The 26,528-nt window shown below is 38.8% G+C and overlaps 7 protein-coding genes across 9 annotated transcripts in view; 6 read left to right on the forward strand and 1 right to left on the reverse strand.

Moving 5' to 3' along the window:
- Positions 1–2,097, forward strand: part of kank2 (KN motif and ankyrin repeat domains 2) — a 29,870-nt gene extending 27,773 nt beyond the window's left edge. For all 3 annotated transcript variants that reach the window (XM_058653840.1, XM_058653842.1, XM_058653841.1), the window contains one exon: positions 274–2,097. In XM_058653840.1, coding sequence (XP_058509823.1) covers positions 274–330 — 57 coding nt within the window. In that variant the 3' untranslated portion in view covers positions 331–2,097. The remainder of the gene's footprint in view (positions 1–273) is intronic.
- On the forward strand, positions 1,411–6,470 carry LOC131475238 (putative uncharacterized protein DDB_G0290521; the record flags this gene model as incomplete). Its single annotated transcript, XM_058653213.1, has 3 exons — positions 1,411–1,465; positions 2,900–3,177; positions 6,399–6,470. Coding segments are annotated over exons 1-3 (405 nt in total), but the record flags the coding sequence as incomplete, so codon positions are not given.
- A 3,625-nt stretch (positions 6,471–10,095) lies between these two features.
- LOC131474862 (hemoglobin subunit alpha-1-like) lies at positions 10,096–11,181 on the forward strand. Its single transcript, XM_058652562.1, has 3 exons — positions 10,096–10,231; positions 10,366–10,573; positions 10,919–11,181. Exons 1-3 carry the CDS (start codon positions 10,134–10,136, stop codon positions 11,045–11,047), a joined length of 435 nt encoding a protein of 144 aa, XP_058508545.1. The 5' UTR covers positions 10,096–10,133; the 3' UTR covers positions 11,048–11,181.
- A 1,792-nt stretch (positions 11,182–12,973) lies between these two features.
- LOC131474872 (hemoglobin subunit alpha-1-like) lies at positions 12,974–14,715 on the forward strand. Its single transcript, XM_058652575.1, has 3 exons — positions 12,974–13,117; positions 13,252–13,459; positions 14,439–14,715. The coding sequence occupies exons 1-3, from the start codon at positions 13,020–13,022 to the stop codon at positions 14,565–14,567; spliced, it is 435 nt and encodes a 144-aa protein (XP_058508558.1). The 5' UTR covers positions 12,974–13,019; the 3' UTR covers positions 14,568–14,715.
- A 4,563-nt stretch (positions 14,716–19,278) lies between these two features.
- Positions 19,279–20,480, reverse strand: LOC131474889 (hemoglobin subunit alpha-like). Its single transcript, XM_058652596.1, has 3 exons — positions 20,299–20,480; positions 19,988–20,198; positions 19,279–19,524 (listed from the first exon to the last, which is right to left on the reverse strand). Exons 1-3 carry the CDS (start codon positions 20,391–20,393, stop codon positions 19,396–19,398), a joined length of 435 nt encoding a protein of 144 aa, XP_058508579.1. The 5' UTR covers positions 20,394–20,480; the 3' UTR covers positions 19,279–19,395.
- A 1,378-nt stretch (positions 20,481–21,858) lies between these two features.
- LOC131474895 (hemoglobin subunit beta-A-like) lies at positions 21,859–22,836 on the forward strand. The gene is made up of 3 exons (XM_058652605.1): positions 21,859–22,033; positions 22,314–22,536; positions 22,617–22,836. Exons 1-3 carry the CDS (start codon positions 21,942–21,944, stop codon positions 22,746–22,748), a joined length of 447 nt encoding a protein of 148 aa, XP_058508588.1. The 5' UTR covers positions 21,859–21,941; the 3' UTR covers positions 22,749–22,836.
- Positions 22,837–23,619: 783 nt separating this feature from the next.
- On the forward strand, positions 23,620–26,384 carry LOC131475872 (hemoglobin cathodic subunit beta-like). The gene is made up of 3 exons (XM_058654226.1): positions 23,620–23,744; positions 24,734–24,956; positions 25,698–26,384. The coding sequence occupies exons 1-3, from the start codon at positions 23,653–23,655 to the stop codon at positions 25,824–25,826; spliced, it is 444 nt and encodes a 147-aa protein (XP_058510209.1). The 5' UTR covers positions 23,620–23,652; the 3' UTR covers positions 25,827–26,384.
- Positions 26,385–26,528: the final 144 nt, after the last annotated feature.

A 26,528-nucleotide genomic window follows, 5' to 3' on the forward strand; every position in this document is an offset into this window, starting at 1 on the left:
ACACAGCAACTTAGATCAACACAGATCCATGACACAGCAACTTAGATCAACACAGATCCATGACACAGCAACACAGATGAACAGAGATCCATGACTTGGCAACACAGATCCATGATTCAGCAACACCCATTTTAGTCAGAAAAATGAACAAAAATACACACATGGAAAACATTTTTTAGAGTTCTAACATACAAGAATGCAGTTTATGTGTGTGGGATGATCACATTTATGAACTTCTCTTCTGTAATACCTTGTTCATCTCCTTCTGCCTAGGTTTCACCTAAGTCTCCTCTCTTGGGCTCCTCACCTCCTTCTGGTGAAATGAAATAAAAACCACACTCACTCTACAGCCAATGACAACCCACTGCAACGTCTGCATTTCACTGTCACATTTCCACTGTCGTTTAGAAACAAAGCAAACATTCTCTCTGTGTATGTGTGTTTGTGTACGTGTCTACGTGTGTGTTTGCTCTCACTCTCCATAATTGAAGCACAAGGTAACAAAGTTGTGGACTGTTTTCTCTCTGTGGTTCAAACTCCAATTTTAACTCACAATAATCAGTTTATACACCGTTCATTACACACATGTTTTATTTCATAACAGTTACTTTATCATTTTTAATCTGTGTATGGTCATTTTGTGTGTGTGTGTGTGTGTGTCGTTCACAGTCATTTGGAATAACGAAAGCCACGCCCCCTACTAGATAAGTGTCCTTGCATTAGCAAAGTCATTGGTGCTACAAAGATGTAACACCGGTCCAAACAATATGTTAATATTTATACACAGGATTTATTTACACAAGAGTATTTTTGATATTTTTTTAAATTCAGACTCCAAGGATTATGATTTTTTTTTTTATTAACTTTGAAACGTTTTAACCAATTTTCCCAAAAACTTATATTTCTCTCTCATTTTCCGTGACACTATGTGATGCTAACATCAGCGTATGGCATTCACCTAAAATCATTTTTTAAAAGGTTTTTACGAGATTTTTTTTTCGGGGTCTGTTTTTACAAGATATTTTTTGTTCGGGTTTGTTTTTATGTAAAAAAAATTTCAGGGTCTGTTTTTATGAGATGTTTTTTTCGGGTCTGTTTTTACAAGATTTTTTTCAGGGTCTGTTTATGTAGCCCACTAGCCCTCCTGCCTGACCCCGTATGATGCTAACAGTTTCAATAAAAATTCAGTGAAGGTAACTTATGCAGCAGATCCGTCTGAACAACCGTAAAGTCCTGAGGTGCCTGCGCAAAGTCGACAAACTAATAACAATTCCATCAATATAACTTAAAGACAGGATACTCTTCCAATGTCTCAAACCCAAAGCAAAGTAAAACTGGATTAAACTCAGCAACTAGGACATTCCCCGTTATCAAAAATTAATCTCGTAAAAACAGATCCCTTTTAGGTGAATGCAATACACTTCCGTAGATGCTAACGTCATCGTGGAAGAAGAAGAAGATGCGGGTTTGTTGTTGTTCTCTGAAGGCTGCGGTACTTTTGCTCTTTGTATTTTTTATTTTGTTTTATAAAACAAAGGTGTTTTGGATGAGTTTTAGGGAGAGATGTGAACGTGTCTGTGTTTGTAATATTAACAGATTGAATAACAAGACTGTTAAGTAGCGGCTGACAGGCGCTGCTAATGCCACCTCTGCTGTGGTCGTGCTGGTATGATGATGATGATGATGACGATGATGTGTCAGGACAACCTGGAAGTGGCAGATTGGGGGTGATTTAAGGACGTGTCGTGTAAGATATGTATTTCAAAATAATATATGTCAATATAAACTGATAGTTTTAACGTCTAAAATCTAAATTCCTTGATATTGATGTCAAAATTTCTATTACATTTCCCACGTTTTCTTAATCACTTTTAAGCAACTGATGGAATTTTAATACAACTTTCAAATTTTCTTTTAATTTAAGTATCTTAACTTTTTATACAGTTGCTGTGTTTTTTAAGCTCACGCCTACTTAATGTAATCGCACAGCTCTTTAGTTTATGTTTTATGGAGGTTTATCTGAAATGTAAGTTCTTCTTCTCGGCTAATTTGTTTGTTATTGGGGGGAAAATAGATAAATAAATGTGGACCACACTGTTTCTGTTGCATTTGTTCAGTGCTGCTTTTTGTTTGAATGCAAACTGCCATCAAAGAACAGGAGGATATCCTGTAGAGGGCAGCAGTTGATGATGTCCTTCCCTCTGTCTCTTGTGCTGAGATTTGCTGACTAATGTCTATTAACGTCCACCACAATCCTGTCTGGCTCCAGAACCACCAACACGATGAAACTCTGTTTTTATTGTCAATGTCTTTATTGTTAAAGTTGTTTTCCAACATAGAAAAAAACAGAATTTGTTGACAATCAGCCAAGAATATTAATGGATTTTAACACTAGAACATTCAGTACATTTTTTTAAATTTTTATTGGGTAATAACTTTAATAACTGTTGAAATAAATCCTATGCTAATAGAAACTTTTAATTCCTGAATGTCTATATTCTTTACTCTTACAATGTTGTTTTTGTTTGGGCAAAATACGAAAAAGCTGAGCATTCATGGTTCTACAGCCACTGATTTTCTAGGTATGAGGTAAAGAGAACTTTACTGAACTATCCATTCATCTTCTACCACATTATCCTCCACACGAGGGTCGTGACGAGCGATATATTATACTTTATTATATTCTTGTCATAAATATATAGACTTTGAACAGCCTTGTTCACTGGATTTCATGGAGAGAAAACAATAATAGTTTTTTTGCTGATTTATCTATACATTTTGACATTTGTTAGGATCTCCAGTGCCCTCAGAACTCCAGCTCCCTCTGAATCATCTACTCCCTCTGAATCATCAGCTCCCTCAGAATCATCTACTCCCTCAGAATCTCTATCTCCCTCAGAATCTCCAGCTCCCTCTGAATCATCTACTCCCTCTGAATCATCAGCTCCCTCAGAATCATCTACTCCCTCAGAATCTCTATCTCCCTCAGAATCTCCAGCTCCCTCAGAATCTCTATCGCCCTCAGAATCACTATCTCCCTCAGAATCTCCAGCTCCCTCAGAATCATCAGCTCCCTCAGAATCTCCAGCTCCCTCAGAATCATCAGCTCCCTCAGAATCATCTACTCCCTCAGAATTATCTACTCCCTCAGAATCATCGACTCCCGCAGAATCATCAGCTCCCTCAGAATCATCAGCTCCCTCAGAATCATCAGCTCCCGCAGAATCATCAGCTCCCTCAGAATTATCTACTCCCGCAGAATCATCAGCTCCCTCAGAATCATCAGCGCCCTCAGAATCATCAGCTCCCTCAGAATCATCAGCGCCCTCAGAATCATCAGCTCCCTCAGAATCATCAGCTCCCTCAGAATCATCAGCGCCCTCAGAATCATCAGCTCCCTCAGAATCATCTACTCCCTCAGAATCATCTACTCCCTCAGAATCATCAGCTCCCTCAGAATCATCTACTCCCTCAGAATCATCAGCTCCCTCAGAACTCCAGCCCCCTCTGAATCATCTACTCCCTCTGAATCATCAGCTCCCTCAGAATCATCTACTCCCTCAGAATCTCTATCTCCCTCAGAATCTCCAGCTCCCTCAGAATCTCTATCTCCCTCAGAATCTCCAGCTCCCTCAGAATCTCCAGCTCCCTCTAAATCATCTACTCCCTCTGAATCATCAGCTCCCTCAGAATCATCTACTCCCTCAGAATCTCTATCTCCCTCAGAATCTCCAGCTCCCTCTGAATCATCTACTCCCTCTGAATCATCAGCTCCCTCAGAATCATCTACTCCCTCAGAATCTCTATCTCCCTCAGAATCTCCAGCTCCCTCAGAATCTCCAGCTCCCTCAGAATCTCTATCGCCCTCAGAATCACTATCTCCCTCAGAATCTCCAGCTCCCTCAGAATCATCAGCTCCCTCAGAATCTCCAGCTCCCTCAGAATCATCAGCTCCCTCAGAATCATCTACTCCCTCAGAATTATCTACTCCCTCAGAATCATCGACTCCCGCAGAATCATCAGCTCCCTCAGAATCATCAGCTCCCTCAGAATCATCAGCTCCCGCAGAATCATCAGCTCCCTCAGAATTATCTACTCCCGCAGAATCATCAGCTCCCTCAGAATCATCAGCGCCCTCAGAATCATCAGCTCCCTCAGAATCATCAGCGCCCTCAGAATCATCAGCTCCCTCAGAATCATCAGCTCCCTCAGAATCATCTACTCCCTCAGAATCATCTACTCCCTCAGAATCATCAGCTCCCTCAGAATCATCTACTCCCTCAGAATCATCAGCTCCCTCAGAACTCCAGCCCCCTCTGAATCATCTACTCCCTCTGAATCATCAGCTCCCTCAGAATCATCTACTCCCTCAGAATCTCTATCTCCCTCAGAATCTCCAGCTCCCTCAGAATCTCTATCTCCCTCAGAATCTCCAGCTCCCTCAGAATCTCCAGCTCCCTCAGAATCTCCAGCTCCCTCTGAATCATCTACTCCCTCAGAATCATCAGCTCCCTCAGAACTCCAGCCCCCTCTGAATCATCTACTCCCTCTGAATCATCAGCTCTCTCAGAATCATCTACTCCCTCAGAATCTCTATCTCCCTCAGAATCTCCAGCTCCCTCAGAATCATCAGCTCCCTCAGAATCATCAGCTCCCTCAGAATTATCTACTCCCGCAGAATCATCAGCTCCCTCAGAATCATCAGCGCCCTCAGAATCATCAGCGCCCTCAGAATCATCAGCTCCCTCAGAATCATCTACTCCTTCAGAATCATCTACTCCCTCAGAATCATCAGTTCCCTCAGAATCATCTACTCCCTCAGAATCATCAGTTCCCTCAGAATCATCTACTCCCTCAGAATCATCTACTCCCTCAGAATCATCAGCTCCCGCAGAATCATCAGCTCCCTCAGAATTATCTACTCCCGCAGAATCATCAGCTCCCTCAGAATCATCAGCGCCCTCAGAATCATCAGCTCCCTCAGAATCATCAGCGCCCTCAGAATCATCAGCTCCCTCAGAATCATCAGCTCCCTCAGAATCATCTACTCCCTCAGAATCATCTACTCCCTCAGAATCATCAGCTCCCTCAGAATCATCTACTCCCTCAGAATCATCAGCTCCCTCAGAACTCCAGCCCCCTCTGAATCATCTACTCCCTCTGAATCATCAGCTCCCTCAGAATCATCTACTCCCTCAGAATCTCTATCTCCCTCAGAATCTCCAGCTCCCTCAGAATCTCTATCTCCCTCAGAATCTCCAGCTCCCTCAGAATCTCCAGCTCCCTCAGAATCTCCAGCTCCCTCTGAATCATCTACTCCCTCAGAATCATCAGCTCCCTCAGAACTCCAGCCCCCTCTGAATCATCTACTCCCTCTGAATCATCAGCTCTCTCAGAATCATCTACTCCCTCAGAATCTCTATCTCCCTCAGAATCTCCAGCTCCCTCAGAATCTCCAGCTCCCTCAGAATCATCAGCTCCCTCAGAATCATCAGCTCCCTCAGAATTATCTACTCCCGCAGAATCATCAGCTCCCTCAGAATCATCAGCGCCCTCAGAATCATCAGCGCCCTCAGAATCATCAGCTCCCTCAGAATCATCTACTCCTTCAGAATCATCTACTCCCTCAGAATCATCAGTTCCCTCAGAATCATCTACTCCCTCAGAATCATCAGTTCCCTCAGAATCATCTACTCCCTCAGAATCATCTACTCCCTCAGAATCATCAGCTCCCGCAGAATCATCAGCTCCCTCAGAATTATCTACTCCCGCAGAATCATCAGCTCCCTCAGAATCATCAGCGCCCTCAGAATCATCAGCTCCCTCAGAATCATCAGCGCCCTCAGAATCATCAGCTCCCTCAGAATCATCAGCTCCCTCAGAATCATCTACTCCCTCAGAATCATCTACTCCCTCAGAATCATCAGCTCCCTCAGAATCATCTACTCCCTCAGAATCATCAGCTCCCTCAGAACTCCAGCCCCCTCTGAATCATCTACTCCCTCTGAATCATCAGCTCCCTCAGAATCATCTACTCCCTCAGAATCTCTATCTCCCTCAGAATCTCCAGCTCCCTCAGAATCTCTATCTCCCTCAGAATCTCCAGCTCCCTCAGAATCTCCAGCTCCCTCAGAATCTCCAGCTCCCTCTGAATCATCTACTCCCTCAGAATCATCAGCTCCCTCAGAACTCCAGCCCCCTCTGAATCATCTACTCCCTCTGAATCATCAGCTCTCTCAGAATCATCTACTCCCTCAGAATCTCTATCTCCCTCAGAATCTCCAGCTCCCTCAGAATCATCAGCTCCCTCAGAATCATCAGCTCCCTCAGAATTATCTACTCCCGCAGAATCATCAGCTCCCTCAGAATCATCAGCGCCCTCAGAATCATCAGCGCCCTCAGAATCATCAGCTCCCTCAGAATCATCTACTCCTTCAGAATCATCTACTCCCTCAGAATCATCAGTTCCCTCAGAATCATCTACTCCCTCAGAATCATCAGTTCCCTCAGAATCATCTACTCCCTCAGAATCATCTACTCCCTCAGAATCATCAGCTCCCTCAGAATCTCCATCTCCCTCCGAATCATCAGCTCCCTCATCTTTTTGTCTTTTTGAAGAACACATTTAAAAAAAAAAAAAAAAAAAAAAAAACCACCCTGCAGCTAACTTTCACTTACGTAAATAAAATGTCACAACAAGCAGGATTTAAACTTAAAACTCTGCTTCATACTTTAAATTTTAAAGTGACTCCGTATCATTTTGAACGATCTCTCAGTGAAACTCTGTCACTGCTCCAGCTGCTTGTCTTTGGGAGGAGTGCATAGATAACACACATTCACCCATTCATACATTCATGCGTATGTAAGGGGTGGGTTCATAACAATGCTGCTGTGACTTAGATGTTACACCCCACACTGACGCGATATGTTTCATTCTATATTTAGCTCCTCTCGGTACAGCTGTGTTGACTGTAAACTCTGTGTTTTGTATTGTATTTAGTTTAGTTTGAATGAATGAATGAATGTCTTTATTCTTCAGTTACATTCATATAAAAAGTAAAACATAAAGCTAAAGAGTATTTAACACAAGAAAAGAAAAAGGAAATAGGCCGAAGCATGTGGCTCACTATTTTTGTCTGTATCCTTTACATCCTAGACATACGTACAGTATTGCATTTAAAAATGATAGCACTGCACTTTGTATGTACGAATGTATTTGTACGAATATGATTTGAAATAATCCTGGTAAATTGTAGTTTCTCCAAATACATATGTGTGTGTATATACATACACATATCTATGTATGTATACACATACATACACATGTATGTGTTTATATGTATATATAATATATATATATATATATATAAAGATAAATGTGTGTATATACATACGCATATCTATGTATGTGTATATATATAAATATATATATATATATACACACATACACACATATGTATGTGTATATATGTATATATAATATATATATATAAAGATAAATATGTGTATATACATGCATATATACAAACACATGTACAGTATGTGTATATATATATATATATACGTAACTCTGTATAAATTTTATACACACACATTTATGTGTATATATGTATGTATAAATACTGTATATATGTGGATGTGTGTACATATATGTATATATATATATATATATACTTGCATACATAAGATATAAAAAAAGTTGTTAAATCATCATATAAGTGTAATTATGATGGGCAAATCGAATGTCTATATTTGAAACGCCTGTATATATACAGTACATGTATGTATGTGTGTATGTATATATATATATATATATATATATGTATATATATATATATACATATATATATACACACAAGTACTGTGCAGAAGTCTTAGGCCACCATTAAATGTGTTGTTTTAGCAATGCTATAATGACAATAGAGGATAATTATTTCTATTTCACTTTACTGGAACACATCCAGAAAATATGTATGCAGTTTTTTGTTGTTTTAAAAAAACAAAAACAAGATATTCTGGGAAAAAAAACAAAAAAACATCCTCTACAGGTGTCAAGTATTTAGCGTGATCTACCCTTACACTTGAACAATGACACAGCTCTGTTAATACTGGAGTGGAACCTTAATTAATGTTACTGGTAAATCCTGTGTTTGTCCTACGATTTCATTTAAAGAAATATCTGCTATAAAAAAAGTCTATTACGCCAGGTTTATTCAAGTCATGCTTGAGCATAACATACACATGTTGCATGAGTTAAACTCATCGACAGCTCGCTAATATACAAGACCAGTCGCATTACTTCATTCCAAATTCCAATGATCACAGAATTTGACAGACAGAAAAAACAACAGAGCAGGTGGTGCCTGAAACTTTTGCACAGTACTGTATACACACTTAGGCCATGTCGTACCGCAGCAGCTGCATATTCTCACCAAACATATTCATAAATTAGAAGAAGCAGAAGGAGAAGAATGTTTATCTGCTGCTTGTGTTGTTGGTTCCGCCCTCACAGCAGCAGTGTCCTGACTCAGATAAGGTTTTTTAGAAACACACCAGAGTTTGGCACAAACACAAAATAGACCACTAAGAAAAAAAAAAGTCATCATACACATGGGAAAGTATCCAACTGATAAAGAAATATTACTTGGATTGAAAATCTGTTCGTATCACGCGGTCACTGTGTGTTTGATTAAAGTTCGTCCACACATTTGTCTCTTTGTGAGCAGCAGCTCTTTAAAAAGTAAAGGACGCAATTGGACGATATTTTCTGGGGTGTTGGTTTAAGACCTGAGGAGGAAATGATTAGATTTAGGTGATGATCTGAATTCAGATTCACGGTTAAAAAACTAAACTAAAGTAAATATTAACAATGTGAGATAAGGGAGTGTATCTTCACTTAAACTGAGTGGCTTTGGCACAGGTTCGTGGTCGCTGAATACTTTTTCTTCTTATCATTCAGTATTTTTTAACCACGTAACAACAAAATAAACTCTTGTGTTTTTTGTCTGTGAGGTGGAAAAAAAGAAGGAAGAACTTTTTTTACCTTCATCAGAATCAAAAATACACTGTAAAAATGAAATACATACAAACATAGATATGTTTAACTCTGTTGTATAAACTTGTGTGGTGGAAATTAATGACTTACATTTACTTGCGTTACTATATCTAAGTAGTTTTTGTGTGTACTTTTTAAGGTAAATATTACATAAAATAATTCGTTTTAATAATAATTTTGTTTTAATTTAACTTTTATTAAAGTATGTTTTGTTTTTTGGCAGTGCTGTACTTCACTACGGTTTAAATCACATTCAAAAAAACGTTGGCATGAATTAAGAAAAATAAAATAATAATTTATGCACTGGAAACTTTGACGGACATGAGGACAGGTGAATGATGATGAGGACAGGTGAATGAAGAGGACAGGTGAATGATGACGGGGACAGGTGAATGATGATGGGGACAGGTGAATAATGACGGGGACAGGTGAATGAAGACAGGGACAGGTGAATAATGACGTGGACAGGTGAATAATGACAGGGACAGATGAATGATGATGAGGACAGGTGAATAATGACGGGGACAGGTGAATGATGATGAGGACAGGTGAATGATGACGGGGACAGGTGAATGATGACGGGGACAGGTGAATGATGACGTGGATAGGTGAATGAATGACGAGGACAGGTGGGTGAATGATGAGGACAGACAGGTGACTTTTACTGTACATTTTAAACAAAATACATTTTTATCAAAATTGTGGTACTTTTACTTGAGTAGAATATTTATGTATGTTTATACTTTTTACTCTTTCAAACGTGTAGTACATAATTGAAACATAATTGAAAATGTTGTTTATTTGTACTGTATGTGCAGATTTTTTTTTGGATTCTGATGATGGTAACATTTCTTGCTTCTTTTTTCACCTCACAGACAAAAACAACCAAACAAACCCCCCCCCTTTTTCCGTTTTATCTTTTTTTAACCCTTTATCTCGTGCCAGCTGCATCTGGACCCGCCTCGTTCACTCTAATCTCGGAGGTGGTCCCGGGCGTTGTCCTCCGCTCTGTCTCCAGCATAAAAGCCTCGCTCGCTTTGAGACTCATCAGCAACTTTGTCCAAAGCAAAGCGACAACATGACCAGCCTTACCGCCAGAGACAAGGACACAATCAAGGCCTTCATGGCCAAAGCATCTGTGTATGCAGAGGAAATCGGCAAAGATGCTCTGTGCAGGTAAAGACTTCTTTTTGTGACTTTTGGTGCAAAAACACACACAGAAAACGAGACATTTCAAAATAAGAGTTTTCTGAATTTGCTGAGTTTATTTTCTCACTCACAGTTTTGTCTCTTCTGTCTTTGGTCCACAGGATGATCGCCGTGTACCCGCAGACCAAGACCTACTTCTCCCACTGGAAGGACGTGAGTCCAACCTCTGGCCACATAAAGAAGCACGGAATCACCATCATGAACGCGGTCTCTGACGCCGTGTCCAAACTGGACGACCTGAAGGGAGGACTGCTGAGTCTGAGCGAGCTGCACGCCTTCACCCTGAGAGTGGACCCGGCCAACTTCAAGGTACGTGGACACAAAGAGGATTAAAGAGGATTTTACTAAGATTAAAAAAGGGATAGTTCAGGTTAAGAATGTAGTACTAACATGGTAATAGTATGTTAGTCAACTATTTTGATAATTGATTCTTCAGCTTTAAAATAAATTAATATAAGCTTTCTAGATTTGCAGCTTCTTAAATGTGATTTTTTTTCTGGTTTCTTGGCTCCATTTGACAAAGAAATCTGTCAAACTGAAATATTTTCGGTTTGTGGACAAAAACAGGATGTAATAATATAATAGTGATAATAAAGTGATGTTATTTTGTTCATCAATGTGACATTAATTTTTTGTGTTTTTGCTCCTGCACAGATTCTCTCCCACAACATCCTGGTGGTCATGGCCATACTGTTCCCTGAGGAGTTCACTCCTGAGGTTCATGTGTCCATGGACAAGTTCCTGGCTGCTGTGGCTCTGTCTCTGGCTGAGAAATACCGTTAAACTGCAACAGGAGAAGAAGGAGAAGACGACGCTGCTGCTGCTGCTGCAGCCAGAGCTTCTATTCCATCTCTGCACCATGATTAACATCAATCACTCAATCAATAAATGCAGAAACGCAAAAACAAAACCGAAAACTGTGTGTGTTGTGTTTGTGTTGTGCAATGACATAACAATGCAATTTATTTATAATTTCTAAAGCACATTTAAAGGTACGCTAAGCGATGAGATTCATTTAAAACAACTGAAGTCAAATTTAAAAAAACATAAAAACATGGTTAAAAGTATCAGCTGAACAACAAACCACAATAAAAACAGACCCTCATTCACCAGTCTGTCCTCATCACCATTCACCTGTTTTCATCAATCACCTGTCCTAGTCATTCACCTGTCTGTCCTCATCATCATTCACCTGTCCTCATCATCATTCACCTGTCCTCATGGTCATTCACCTGTCCTCATCATCATTCCCCTGTCCTCACCATTCACCTGTCCTCATCATCATTCACTTGTCCTCATCATCATTCACCTGTCCTCATCATCATTCACCTGTCCTCACCATTCTCCTGTTCTCGTCAATCACCTGTCCTAGTCATTCACCTGTCTGTCCTCATCATCATTCACCTGTCCTCATCATCATTCACCTGTCCTCATGGTCATTCACCTGTCCTCATCATCATTCCCCTGTCCTCACCATTCACCTGTCCTCATCATCATTCACCTGTCCTCTTCATTCACCTGTCCTCATCATCATTCACCTGTTCTCATCATCATTCACCTGTCCTCTTCATTCACCTGTCCTCATCGTCATTCACCTGTCCTCATCATTATTCACCTGTCCTCATCATTCACCTGTCCTAACCATCATTAACCTGTCCCCGTCATTATTCACCTGTCCCCGTCATTATTCACCTGTCCTCGTCATCACCTGTCCTCGTCATCATTCACCTGTCCTCGTCATCATTCACCTGTCCTCATCATCATTAACCTGTCCCCGTCATTATTCACCTGTCCCCGTCATTATTCACCTGTCCTCATGGTCATTCACCTGTCCTCATCATCATTCCCCTGTCCTCACCATTCACCTGTCCTCATCATCATTCACCTGTCCTCTTCATTCACCTGTCCTCATCATCATTCACCTGTTCTCATCATCATTCACCTGTCCTCTTCATTCACCTGTCCTCATCGTCATTCACCTGTCCTCATCATTATTCACCTCTCCTCATCATTCACCTGTCCTAACCATCATTAACCTGTCCCCGTCATTATTCACCTGTCCTCGTCATCACCTGTCCTCGTCATCATTCACCTGTCCTCATCATCATTAACCTGTCCTCGTCATCATTCACCTGTCCTCGTCATTCACCTGTCCTCGTCATCATTCACCTGTCCTCATGTCCGTCAAAGTTTCCAGTGGGTTAATTATCTTTTTTTTTTCTTAATATATGCCAACGTTTTTTTTACTCAGTAACGGATGTGATTTAAACCGTAGTGAAGTACAGCACTGCCAAAAAAAAACATACTTTAATAAAAGTAAAATTACAAATTATTTCATATAATATTGACTTTAAAAAGTACACACAAAAACAACTTAGTTATAGTAACACGAGTACAATTAATTAATTTCCACCACACAAGTTTGTACAACAGAGTTCAACATATCTATGTTTGTATGTATTTCATTTTTACAGTGTATTTTTGATTCTGATGATGGTAAAAAAAAGTTCTTCCTTCTTTTTTTTCCACCTCACAGACAAAAAACACAACAGTTTATTTTGTTGTTACATGATTATTCTTTTTTTCTTTAAAACAAAACAAAAAACCTTTATCTCGTGCCAGCTGCATCTGGACCCGCCTCGTTCACTCTAATCTCGGAGGTGGTCCCGGGCGTTGTCCTCCGCTCTGTCTCCAGCATAAAAGCCTCGCTCGCTTTGAGACTCATCAGCAACTTTGTCCAAAGCAAAGCGACAACATGACCAGCCTTACCGCCAGAGACAAGGACACAATCAAGGCCTTCATGGCCAAAGCATCTGTGTATTCAGAGGAAATCGGCAAAGATGCTCTGTGCAGGTAAAGACTTCTTTTTGTGACTTTTGGTGCAAAAACACACACAGAAAACGAGACATTTCAAAATAAGAGTTTTCTGAATTTGCTGGCTTTATTTTCCCACTCACGGTTTTGTGTCTTCTGTCTTTGGTCCACAGGATGATCGCCGTGTACCCGCAGACCAAGACCTACTTCTCCCACTGGAAGGACGTGAGTCCAACCTCTGGCCACATAAAGAAGCACGGAATCACCATCATGAACGCGGTCTCCGACGCCGTGTCCAAACTGGACGACCTGAAGGGAGGACTGCTGAGTCTGAGCGAGCTGCACGCCTTCACCCTGAGAGTGGACCCGGCCAACTTCAAGGTACGTGGACACAAAGACGATTAAAGAGGATTTTACTAAGATTATAAAGGGGATAGTTTAGGTTAAGAACGTAGTACTAACATGGTAATAGTATGTTAGAGGTTTTTTTAAAAAGAAAAAAAATTAAAACAAGCTTTTTGGTTTTTCCAGCTTCTTAAATGTGAATACTTCCTCGTTTCTTTGCTCCTTTTGACAAAGAATCATTTAAAACTGAAATACTTTTTGTTTGTTGACAAAAAGCAAGACATTTGAGAAACATTGATATATTTTCTGACATTTTCAACTATTTTGATAATTATTGATTATTTCGTTTTACAGTTTTTATAATAGTTATAATAATAATAATAACAATAATAATAATAATAATAATAATAATAATAATAATAATAATAATGACAACAATAATGATAAAGGGATTAAAGAGGATTAAAAATTAAGATTCAGGTCCTAACCCTAACCCTGTCAAAACAGACAGAAATGTAAACTTAAATTAGTAAACACAATCATTTATTTTAAAATAAATTGCTTTTTTAAATGATGTTACTTACAAAACAACAAGTAAAATATAAATGTGTGGTATATAAACGTTTCAGGGCTCACATGTAGAACTAAATCCACAGCCAGAAAATACATCAGGTGAAATAATAAAAAAAAGAATATTAAAAAAATATATAGAAACAAATAAATGAATAAATAAGATTATAAAGACAAATATATTGTATATGTACGTAAGAATATGTTGCTAAGATAATATAAAAAAGGTGATTGAAAGCACTAAAGTATTAATAATAGTCTTCATAGTTTATTAAATATAGCACCTTTAATAAAACAGAGCAACAAAGTCTTTACCACTTTTAATAAATGTTATATTACTTTTGTCACTTATAGTATAGTATAGTATTATGGTCTGTAATAATATAGTCGTGCTGTTATTTTAGACTAATGAGGTGATTTTAATGTTGTGTTTTTGCTCTCACAGATTCTCTCCCACAACATCCTGGTGGTCATGGCCATACTGTTCCCTGAGGAGTTCACTCCTGAGGTGCATGTGTCCATGGACAAGTTCCTGGCTGCTGTGGCTCTGTCTCTGGCTGAGAAATACCGTTAAACTGCAACAGGAGAAGAAGAAGAAGAAGAAGACGCTGCTGCTGCTGCTGCTGCTGCTGCTGCTGCTGCAGCCAGAGCTTCTATTCCATCTCTGCACAATGAATAACATCAATCAATCAATAAATAAAATGCAGAAACGTGGAAAGAAACTGTGTGTGTTGTGTTTGTGTTGTGCGATGAAATAACAATGCAATTTATTTATTATTTATAAAGCACATTTAAAGGCGTAGAAGGAAGACACTCAAGGTGATAAGATCCATCTAAAACAACTGAAATAAATTGAAAAAGACATAAAACTGTGAGTAAAAGTAAAAGCTGAACAACAAACCACAATCTCATGTCCTCACGCGTTGCGTCAGTCGTGTGTTGTTCAGTTGTCGTTTGAAATGCATACATTTATGATATGAATAATCAGTACATATTATTTTATAAAATACATTACAAATGCTTTCATTTTGCAATTCTGTGCAATAACATCATGAATATTGTGCTATGATTTTTTAAGCTAATTAATAATAACTTAAGTGATTTTGTGAGGCAAAAGTAAGTGATTTGAGTTTTCGCAAATATCGCTCTTCATGTTTTTGTGTCGTTTTTGTGTAGTTTGTGAAACACAATCTATTTCAAACAGGTAGATATATAATTATATATAATTATATAATTCATCTTCTTGTGAATGTATTTATTTTTATTTATATATTTATTTATTTTTTAAACAGGGCCTCTGAGCAGAGTTGGGGAAAAATATCGTCATGGACATCGAACCATTACATCTGCTTCAGGTTCTCTTGCACAGGTCAGTAAATCCCCGCTGCTATTCGTGAACGTGTGAATGTGCAGCAGTGAAAAGATAAAGTTGTCTCAGAGACAGAAAAACAAGGATGTGGGGGGGAGTCTTCTGCAGAATTAAAGGGGACATATTATGCGAAATCAACTTTTTAATCATTTAAATACTTATATTTAGGACTCTGGAGGCCCTACCAGTCGCCGAAGTGTGGAAAAAGAATACTCAGTCATGTTTTCGTGGTCCCCCTTAGTGTAAGTAAGTATAGGTGATAAAACACGCGATGTTGAATTCCCTGCGCTTATGACGGCAGCATGCGCATTTCACCGTGAATGTTACCGCCCCACCAGTAAGTTTACCTCGAGAGCTCCACCTTAGCTCCACCTTGTCCCTATAAAATGCAAGATTGCAGTCGAGGGAGGAAGAGCGGTATTATGTCAATGTGGAGGGACAAGTGTGCTGTTGGTGGCTGCACAGTGGAGCACAGTGTTTTACACAAACTTCCAGCCTCAGAGGATTTTATATATGAAGCTAATGTGCCGGATAAAGTCAGCAAACGTGTGTTTGTGTGTTCGCTCCACTTCACATCAGACTGCGGCCAGTGGTCACCGTATTTAGTCAGCGACCGTATTTCACCGACGTACAAACACAAAAGGTCAAATAGAGCTCATAACTGACCATTCTGACACGTCCTAATTAAAAATATTTGTTCAGTACGTCCTCCATGACCGGAGCACAGACTCAGTCTGATACAGTCACATACAGTCACATACAGCGGCCGTTTATGCAGCTGTCTCTAAGTGTTTTTAACTGATTTACAGTTCGGCAGTGTTCGGCTTGCAAGGACAGTGGCACTCTCGCTGTTTTCCGCACACGATGCCATGTTGATATTGTCAGAGAACTAGTGGAGGGAGGGGGAGAGGAATGGAGTGGAGGGAACACGAGCTGAGCGAGCGCAGTAAAAAGGACAAATCAGAAACCCCCTGGAAGAAGTGGGTGTGTGTTTGCCTGTGTCTCATTTGCATATAAAGGGACCATGCACAAAACCGAGCGTTCTGAAAGGGGCGGGTTTAGCAGGGTTATTGAACTGCTATGGTGCTTCATCCTTATGGTATTTTGACCAAAGCATGTCACTGACATGTTCATTAGGACACCAGGGAACTATTTTAATTGGGGAAATAGGGTATAATATGTCTCCTTTAAGTGACACGGGTGTAAGTTATCAAAGCACCAGCAGAGGGCGCTTCGATCAAGAATACTGTATGTGAATTTGATCAAGTGTGTTGAGTCTGTGGCTTAACACGTTTTGAAAGTGTCATTTTACAAGCGATTTAAACACATGGTGAACTTCTATAAAAATGGTTTGGACATTCAAAAGTAATCAATAGGGGAGACCGGGGATGGTCGTAACACTTTTTGTCTCAGCTCCTATAACTTGCAGAATGTTTGTGGTAGGGCACAATGAAGTACCCTCATTTGTCTACTACAAATAGCAATGTTTTTAACTTCTCCAACTATATCACAGAATTCATTATTTGATGTCAAATACAAGGAGCACCATTGTTACAACCTCCCCCACTACCAGGGTATGTTGTAACACAACCTGGAGTAAATTGTAATTGTAAACTGAGACTACACCACAAAATACGCATCTATATAACTTTATTGTGCATGTGCCAACACTAAAGCATCTTCCTGTGCTTCACTAAGAACAAAAATAACTCATCACTGATGGCTCAATGAAGACCAGTGTCCTAACATTAGAAGAGCTTTCTTAAAGAACATGTTACACATACAAATGGAAACCTTCAACAGGAGGTCAGACGTAGCTCATAATCCACGTAAAAAATTACAGGAAGACATTTGACAATTAGTAAAACAACAAATATGCCCACTGTGTCTGTCTTAAATGATAAAACATGAATTTGAGTGGGTTATCCATCTAATCAGAATGCTCAGAGTCACAGTGGTGACAGATGTATGTGGGTTTTCCAGGGGTGCAGTTTTCGTGGGCCCAGAACTTGCAATTTACACATCTGAAACACTTTTCTTTGGGTTTGGAATTTCCAAAGGGCTCCATGCACACAATGCAAACATCATCTTCATCTGAGGTGTCCTCATCCTTATCCTTGTTCTTCTTGGCTGTCTTTCTCTCTGCGTTATTTTGTTTGTGTTTCCTCTTTCCAAATATGGCCATTTTACTATTCCTCTTCTTTTCTTCTTCCTCCAAGGCCTGCTTGACGTATCTGTATAGATGTCTGACTTTCTCCTTCTCCTTGTCGTACCAGTGGTCTTTCTTGGCCCTGCTTTGGGAAATGGTCTTACAGTAGTCTTTAGTCTTTGGCAACTGACCTCACTGTTTTTCCCTGCCTCACTTCATCTGATGCAACTTTAAGTACATGTGCAGACACACCCCGATCCGTTTTCCTCACCCACTGTCTTGGCATACTGAAAAAAAGGAGTAGGATAGAGAAAATATGTGAATTGTGATTACGGGTATGGTTGTAACATTTTCTTATATGGTGTTACAACCATCTCCACCCCTATCAGCATGGTCGTTTTAAATTAGCATAAATTAAATGACTCACTTTTGAAGTAAGAACCTACTCTCTTACCTGATACAAGTTACCTAATTAAAACTTCAACAGTATCAGTACTAATCAAAATATAGACTTGGTCCCAAAAATTACTTTCTTACCTGAAAATTGATGTTTTGGCTGTAAAATCTGCACACTTCTTCTCACAGCCATGCCAATTCACATGCAAGATCAACTATCCCATTGTTTCAACCATCCCCAGTCTCCCCTACTAGAAAATGAAGATAATGTAAGATATATAATCATTTTATATCAATAAATATCTTAACTTAATTTATCTTAAAACCAAGGTCGCGCAGCCTTGAAGCAGAGGATCTACACACCACACTGTAAGGTGTCCTGTGTACCTAATGAAGTGGCCACTGTTTTTTTTATACACGTGTGATATTAGCTTGCTACTGTATTTATTGTTACAGCCTGTGTTTTATTGTTATAATCTGCTATAATCCCACCATTCTGATGCAGATTGACCTGAGAATCCTGCACAAATAACCTCATGTTTACAATTGAATAGCATTAAAATGTTGTTAAAGGACTAAGGAATGGCTCCACTTAACAAATAGGGCAAAGCTTCAAATCTGCATATAAACTGTTATGTTTGCAATTTAAGATATATTTTTAAGCACAATAAGGAAAAACCTTTATATAACCTTTTTGCTTATACTTAAAAAGCATTAAAAAATGTAAGGGCTAAGGGGAAATAAGAGAAAATACTTTTAATGGCCTTAACTTGCATGAATTAAGTGAAGAATAAAAGACAATCTAAAGGTTTGCTATGTTTATTATTTAAAAAAAAGTTTAAAATAGTCTTTAAATTACTATTTTAAGGAATTACAAAAGTCACTGTTTATGGCAACACTTAAGAAAATAAGTGCTCACATAAAAAAAACTTAATGTAAACAACAAACAAACAAAAAATCAAATTTTAATGGCTCCACTTGAAGATATAAGGTCAATAATAAGGTGATATACCTTGTATACATTATGAAAAATGGCTTGTCTTGCAGAAATGACTCAAAAGCAGTTTGTATCATTATCATGTTCATAGTTTAAAAGCATTTTAAGTGTTTATCAAACTACTTTGATAAACACAGGACTAATAGGAATGAGAAAAGGGACAGAGGAAAAAGGCTGCATATAAACCACCATCATATTTACAATTTAGTTTTTTAAAACATATTTTTAAGGAAATACAGGAAAATTTAAGGACAACCACAAATTGAAAAAAATCTAAGGACTATTTTAATGTTACTTTTTTTTACCTTTAATCTTCTGTTAAAACTTAAAAAAAAACAGTACTATAATTCTGAATAAAAACAAATGGACACCAGTTCATTTTATTATTATTTTTAATTGGTGCTTCTTTTTAATTGACCAAGCACCAACGTGGGTTACATGTGTTACCAGCAGGAGGCAGTCGCCGCCGCCGCCGCTGTTGCTGCCGCAGTTTAGCGGTAATTCTCAGACAGAGCCAAGGCGACCGCCGCCAGGAACTTGTCAATGGAGAGGTGCACAGCAGGAGTAAAGTCTGCAGGGAAGTACATGGCCAGGACCAGGATCAGATTGTGGGCCAGAAGCTGCACGAGAAAAACAACAAAACACACACGAGTTGTTAGAGTAATTTCTTAAACAACAACAGAAACAGCAGGAGAAAGTAAAAATAAATGATAACCTGAATAAATATTTTAATTATTTTTTATTTTATTTTATTTTATTCAATTTGTTCTATATTCTAAATTGGAAATAAATAAATAAATGAATAGTATCACAGAACAATATCTGTATTAAATAATACTAATAACAATAATAACAATAATATTTATAATAATCAAGAATAATGAATACCCTAAAATATCCGTAACTTTAATGAATTAAATGTGGTAAATAATAAAATGTGCATACGACAACAATAAATAAAAGTAATTAATCATTTTTATTATAACAATAATAATAAAGATAATTATAATGATGATAACAATAATAATAGTAGTAATAATAACAATAATAACATCATAAGCATCCGCGTGTCCCGGATCTTACCTTGAAGTTGGCAGGATCCACTTGCAGCTTGCTCGCGTGCAGCTCGCTCAGCTGGCTGAGGGCCGTGGTGAGATTGTCGATCTCTTTCACGGCCTTGGACACAGCATTCAGGATTCTCGCGCCGTGTTTCCTCACGTTCTCGTTCTGGACGTTCAGATCGCCTTTCCACGCAGAGAAGTAGGTCTTAGTCTGCGGGTACGCGACCAGCATCCTGCGCGAGAGAGGGAGAGAGCGAGAGAGAGAGAGAGAGAGAGAGTCAGCAGAGAGAGCACAGCGTGACGCCGTCACCAAGCGTCGCCATGACAACGCACCTGCCCAGACTTTCGGCACCAATGTCGTCGATCTGTTTCTCAACTTTGGCCCAAAGTTTCTTCACTTGGCTCTTGTCGGTGGCGGAGAGACTCATGGCTGCTGCTGCCTTCGTGTCGTGTCTGTTTCTGAATTCAAATGTAAAAAGTTTCAAAAGACGATGTGGACGTGGGGGGGGTTTCGATTCATGGCGTCTTTATATGGACACCGAACGGAGCCACGCCCGAGTATCAAATCCACACCCACGATAAACAAACTGCTAGAACTTTCCACAGCCAGGCTGTTAGATAAATTTAATCACCACTCCCCAAATATCCGTGCACGTGCCACGTATGTGTCTGCCAACACAGGGCCGATCCAGTTCTCAGAGTCTTGGGTCGACTCTGAAAGGAATTATTTCTACAACATAGTCTTGGTTTTGCAGGAAAATCCACAACATAATCTATAATTATGTCTTTGAACCAAACCTGCTATTATTATTATTATTATTATTATTATTATTATTATTATTATTATTATTATTAATAATATTGTTACCGGTTTAAAGTAACACAATACCTTAAATATTGTCGAAAACAAATGTTAAATCAAGTTGCACCATGTTTGTTCACATTATCAAAGGAGGCTGTTTTACTAATGCGCATGGAATTAAAGAAGAAACATCCTTATACAGTCTTGTTCCTGAATTATAATGGATTATTACTCTGAATTATGGGTTAAAGCAGTAACTGAAGTTGACATTTTTATTTTTATTTAATAGAAATCGGGGTTTTTATTCAATCAAAATACATTTTGATTTTAAAGAAGAAACATTATTACACAGTTTTGGTCCTGGATTATAATTAACTATTAGTCTGAATTATGGATTAAAACAGCAACTGAAATTGAAAAATAGTTTTTTTATTGAACAAAAATTCATTTTTATTGAAAAAAAAATAAATACTATACAGTTTTGTTGTTGGATTATAATGAATTATTACACTGAATTACGTGTTAAAACAGTAATTAAAGTTGAAAATTTAATTTTTATTTAATAAAAAAGATTTCTATTTTAAGAAACATTATACAGTTTTGTTCCTGGATTATAATGAATTATTACACTGATTTGTGGTTTAAAGTTGACGTAAAGTTGTATTGAAGTTGACAATACAATTTTTATTTAATCAATTTTCAGTACATTTTCTTTTTAATTTTACTTGAGTCAAAAGTTGCAGTGTTGAAGTGAGACTATGTCTGTAGTATTAAAATGTTTATTTGATGTTACATTTTCATTTAAGGACACACAGGGACACACAAGGAAATTATTATTATTATTATTAGTTGTAGTTTTATTAGTTGTAGTTTATAACTGCTGTTTTCAGGTTACCGCGTGTATATCTTTTGTTAAGACATCAGTTATCAGTCGTTATCGCGTATAAACACGTTTTTTAATCCATTTTCACCATCCCAGTGACGTCACTCGCGTGGATTGGCGCTGCCAGTTTGCGCTGTGGGCCAGCTGTGCGCACGTGAGCGGGCGAAAGGGCGGCGCCGTCGGCTCCTTCAATAAAAACTCCAGACTGGCGCACATTGTCCAAGTAGAAAAGCCGCCGTTTGCGTTGTGTGTTGATTTAAGTCGGAGGTGATTTTCATTTTTCACGCAGTCATGGTAGAGTGGACAGACGCCGAGCGCAACGCCATCTTGTCCCTGTGGGCAAAAATCGATGTGGCCGACATCGGACCCAAGGCTCTGAAAAGGTACACCTACATATATATGCATACGTTTGTTAAGAAAAAAAAGTTATCATTATAAGTTATCATGAACAATAATAATAATAATAATTATTATTATTTCTGCTGCTAACATTTCCTCATGTATATACTGTAATGTTTAATGTAATGTCCCCGTGTAAATATCCTGTTTATTATTTATATGTCTTACTCTTGTTTTTATTTCTTATTTTAAAATATATTTATGCATGAAGAATATAATGTGTTTCTTGTCTTTATTAAATCCTCTCCCTGTGTTTCCTCTCAGGCTGCTGGTCGTTTTCCCGTGGACTAAGAGATACTTCCCGTCGTTTGGAAACCTGTCCACCGACGCCGCCATCAACTCGAACGAAAAGGTCAACGCGCACGGCATTAAAGTGTTGTCCGAGCTGGACAAAGCCGTGAAGAACATGGACGACATCAAGAATTTATACTCTAAGCTGAGCGTGTACCACTCTGAGCAGCTCCACGTGGATCCTGACAACTTCAGAGTACGTGACATCATCTGAGCAATATATCATATATCATAATTTATTGTTTTCCTTTATTTAATCTTCCACCCTCATTGCAGCTTCTCGCGGAGTGCATCACTGTGGAAGTGGGAGCCAAGTTTGGCACCGCTAAATTCCCCCCTGGTTTTCAGGCGGCCTGGGAGAAGTTCCTGGATGTGGCTGTGGCCGCCCTGAGAAAACAGTACCACTAACCACTGAAAAAAAAAAACATGTCCACGATGCACTTGCCTCGTGACTGTCGCCAACTCTTCAAATAAATGAATGAATAAATAAAAAAAAAAACCTATTTCAAAACATGTTTGACTCATGAATTCATTTTTGGTTGCAAATGATAAACTTAAAAGCACAACAATGTGTGTGCGAATATTAACCCTGGTTCCATGAAGCGCGAGTGATGTGAATTAAAGGAGGGGTTCTCTGAAACATGAGTAAATAGGCACAAAAAACATTTAGTTAATGGATTCCCCTTCTCTGAAACAAGGGTAAGGTAAAATTAATGTTAAAGGATAACTTTAGATGAAGGAATTAACCTTGGTTCTCTGAAACACGAGAAAGGTAAAATAAATGTTGAAAACATGTTGAAAACCAAATGACCGATGATAATTGAATGAAATGCATCGGTTCTGCTCTTCATCATCATAAACAGACACGGGTTGTGCGTAATTCCAGGTCATGTGAGGTGACCATTCTGCCAGTGGAACCACATTTGTTACATCAAGTCAGATAATTTATTTGGGTGGAGGGAGCCTGAATTATGGAGATAATGACGACACGTTAATCTCAGTTTGGCAGCTTTTTCTCGTGGCAGCAAAGTAATAGCAGTAAATGAGACATAAAAACACATTACATGTGTTTTACATGTATTAACACAATACTTTATCAACTGTTTGTTCACTTCACCTATACAGGTGGAAAAAAATAGATGTTTGAAAATCTTGTTCATTTTTAAAATAAGGACAAAATAACTTTTCCAGCATCATCATCGTGGTGATGTGGGCTACGGGAATTGGATTCTGCTGACTCAGCGTTGATGTGGTGACGCAGTAAACAGATGCTGTGTCTGTGTCTGTTTACCTCACTGATGCTGATGTCATCATGGTGAAGTTCACAGAGCAGGAGCGCGACATTGTCAGAGCTGTGTGGGAGAAAGTCGACGTCGACGAGGTCGGACCTGAAGCTTTAATAAGGTAGAAGATGAGACTTTTATTTAAAGCCAGTTTTATTTTTATTGTAGATTTATTACAGCTGCTGGGTTCTTTTTAACTGTTAATAATGTGCAAGTGTGTGTGTGTGTGTGACAAATAAAGAGATGGATAAATAGAGATATTTGTAGGTTTTAAAAATATAGATAGTCTTGTGTATTGTCCCCAGGTTGGGAACCATGGCAGTAGACTATCAGCACCTGTAACCTCTTCAGCTAAAAATGTTGATTTTCTCTTTGGATTTTGGTGCAGGGAGTGAGCAGCAGTTATACTTCCTGTACCAAAGTCCATAGAGAAAATCATCATGCTCATGGAGTTACAGGAGCAGCTGGTCTACTGCTGCCTTAATTGGTAATTTTGTGTCACTTTGGTAAATTTTAAATTAAATATTTGAATCACTGAAGTCACAAAGTAACACATTTGATCTTACTGTTCAAATGGTCTGCGGCCTCCATGGTCTACTGCAGGTAGCAGTAGACCATCAGCTCCTGTAATACCTTGAGCCAAAAACAATGATTTTCTCGATGGACTTTTGTGCAGGCAGTGAGCGAGCCGCTTACAATTAATGTCAGTTAATTATCATGATTTTATTACACTCAACTGTCATAAAATGTACTGGGATTTGGGAAGTGTGGTTGTATGAGCAGCAGATACTTCATGGACCAAATTCCATAGAGAAAATCAATGTGTCCGGACGTAAAATCGCTGATTTCCTCTATGGACTTTGGTGCAGGGAGTGAGCAGCTTACAAATGTCACGTTTCCAGCCAGTGATGAGGGCAGCATCTGTGATTAAATGTAGCTACAATATTGTTTAGATATCAGCTGCTATATATTTAATTAGATTCACCTTTTGTTAAGTGGCAAAAATCTTTTTTAATATATTATTTATCTCAAAAATGTACGGGAGCTCAGGGCTGTGAAAACCATGCATTGAACTGTAAAATAATAATAAAAAATCCCTCGCATTCACAGAGTTTTGATCACCTACCCCTGGACCGAGCGGTACTTTGGTATATTTGGAGATTTGTTCTCCATCAGTGCTGTGTCGACAAACGCCAAGTTGGCCGAACATGGCAAAGTGGTGCTGCGGTCCCTGGGCAGAGCCGTGGAGGACATGGACAACATCAAAAATGCGTACGCCGAGCTGAGTCGTCTTCACTGCGAAAAGATCCACGTGGATCCAGATAACTTCAGAGTGAGTCCTCAAAATATAGACTACATCCATCAACACCAAAATCAACTAGAAAATGTTGATCTTGCCTGCTTCTTGCTGCTGATTTGGGTGGATTGAACCTTTAAAACTTGAAATATTTAGACAAATTGGTATTTTTGTGGAATCAACCTTTAAAAATGAGAGAGAGACTGAATCTTGCAGCTGTTGCACAAGGTTTTGAAGGTTCGAGTTTCAATTCGATTTGCACAGTGCAGTCATATTAAATAAAAAGTGCCATAATGTTTTTAATGTTAACAATATTTTTTATGATGCAGCAGGTTAAAGAGAACCAGATTTTGTAAAATGTACAGCATTAGTTTCTGTGAAAATCTCCAAGAAAACCAAAATATCTCTAAATGAATTGGCGTCCAATCAAATTGAGTTGGAAATCAAATCAAATTTGGACATTGTGAATCAGAATCACTCGTTGTCATGGCATTTATGGTGCAATTATCAATTATGTTCATAATGGATTCATCCATCCATTATTGACTTGATTTGGTTCATAAAATGTCAGATAATGTTGATCCTTGTTTCCTAAACCTCAAAATGATGATCATCTCAAATGTCTTGTTTTGTCCACAAATACACATGATTCCAATTTAATGATTTATTTGTCGTATGGAGCAAAGAAAATCACATTTAAGAAGCTAGGCTGATGCATTTCATTTCAAGGGCCAGTACACACGCACATATGTGATATGTTGTGATATGTGTCCACAGCTGTTGGCCGACTGCATCACCATCACCATCGCTTGCAAACTGAAGAGCACGTTCAACTCTAACGTCCAAGCCACGTGGCAGAAGTTTCTGACCGCTGTGGTCGAAGCCATGACCAGTCAATACAACTGAAAAAATGAACCACTCCACATGTTTTACAACCCCAGCAGCACACAGTGTCATTTACATAAATGAGATAAATGGGCCGACAGAAACGTGACGATGACAGTAAATGTAGGGCCACAGGACATCGACTGGGGAGGCCACATGTGGCCCCCAACCCGCCAGTTTGAGCCTCAACACTATACCATACTTAGAAACAGAGCGAGAGAGAGAGACAGAGAGATGAGTGAAACTAATAGGTTTAATTAGCATTGTGTGAACTAACTTGACTATGGTGTGAATGTATGGTTCGTTGATCAATCAATGATTTTTCACATATTTCCTTTAAAATACATAAATCAGATTTGCCTAATTTAAAAACAAGCAAAGGTTTATGGACCGGGCATCAGGATGTTGATGCTAATTATCAATAATACGTTTAAGTGTTTAAACCATGAGAAAGTGACTTAAAGTGCAGATGAAATCAGAGACAAACTGTGAGTTTTGTGTTTATTGTTACTGAGGAAAATGATAAGGCACAAAAGAGGAGCTACAGTTCACAAGAAAAACACTAATCCTACAGAAATGTGGTCATGAAATAGTATATGTGTGTAGAGATGCTGCCCTCTAGTGGTCAGGGAGGGGAAGATATTGCTGCTGTCAGCTGTCGGTATTCTACAAAACACATAGCCTCACAGTGATGATACAAAAACCCAACACATAAGGAAATAC

This window comes from Solea solea, chromosome 16 (genome assembly GCF_958295425.1).
Source record: "Solea solea chromosome 16, fSolSol10.1, whole genome shotgun sequence".
Classification (NCBI taxonomy): Eukaryota; Metazoa; Chordata; class Actinopteri; order Pleuronectiformes; family Soleidae; genus Solea; species Solea solea.

Coding starts and splice junctions, on each gene's coding strand:
- LOC131475872 (XM_058654226.1), top strand. CDS start 23,653: ATGGTGAAGTTCACAGAGCAGGAGCGCGACATTGTCAGAGCTGTGTGG. Junction 23,745..24,733: donor GGACCTGAAGCTTTAATAAG/GTAGAAGATGAG, acceptor TCGCATTCACAG/AGTTTTGATCACCTACCCCT. Junction 24,957..25,697: donor TGGATCCAGATAACTTCAGA/GTGAGTCCTCAA, acceptor ATGTGTCCACAG/CTGTTGGCCGACTGCATCAC.
- LOC131474889 (XM_058652596.1), bottom strand. CDS start 20,393: ATGAGTCTCTCCGCCACCGACAAGAGCCAAGTGAAGAAACTTTGGGCC. Junction 20,199..20,298: donor GGTGCCGAAAGTCTGGGCAG/GTGCGTTGTCAT, acceptor TCTCTCGCGCAG/GATGCTGGTCGCGTACCCGC. Junction 19,525..19,987: donor TGGATCCTGCCAACTTCAAG/GTAAGATCCGGG, acceptor TTTCTCGTGCAG/CTTCTGGCCCACAATCTGAT.
- LOC131474895 (XM_058652605.1), top strand. CDS start 21,942: ATGGTAGAGTGGACAGACGCCGAGCGCAACGCCATCTTGTCCCTGTGG. Junction 22,034..22,313: donor GGACCCAAGGCTCTGAAAAG/GTACACCTACAT, acceptor GTTTCCTCTCAG/GCTGCTGGTCGTTTTCCCGT. Junction 22,537..22,616: donor TGGATCCTGACAACTTCAGA/GTACGTGACATC, acceptor CCCTCATTGCAG/CTTCTCGCGGAGTGCATCAC.
- LOC131474872 (XM_058652575.1), top strand. CDS start 13,020: ATGACCAGCCTTACCGCCAGAGACAAGGACACAATCAAGGCCTTCATG. Junction 13,118..13,251: donor GGCAAAGATGCTCTGTGCAG/GTAAAGACTTCT, acceptor TTTGGTCCACAG/GATGATCGCCGTGTACCCGC. Junction 13,460..14,438: donor TGGACCCGGCCAACTTCAAG/GTACGTGGACAC, acceptor TTGCTCTCACAG/ATTCTCTCCCACAACATCCT.
- LOC131474862 (XM_058652562.1), top strand. CDS start 10,134: ATGACCAGCCTTACCGCCAGAGACAAGGACACAATCAAGGCCTTCATG. Junction 10,232..10,365: donor GGCAAAGATGCTCTGTGCAG/GTAAAGACTTCT, acceptor TTTGGTCCACAG/GATGATCGCCGTGTACCCGC. Junction 10,574..10,918: donor TGGACCCGGCCAACTTCAAG/GTACGTGGACAC, acceptor GCTCCTGCACAG/ATTCTCTCCCACAACATCCT.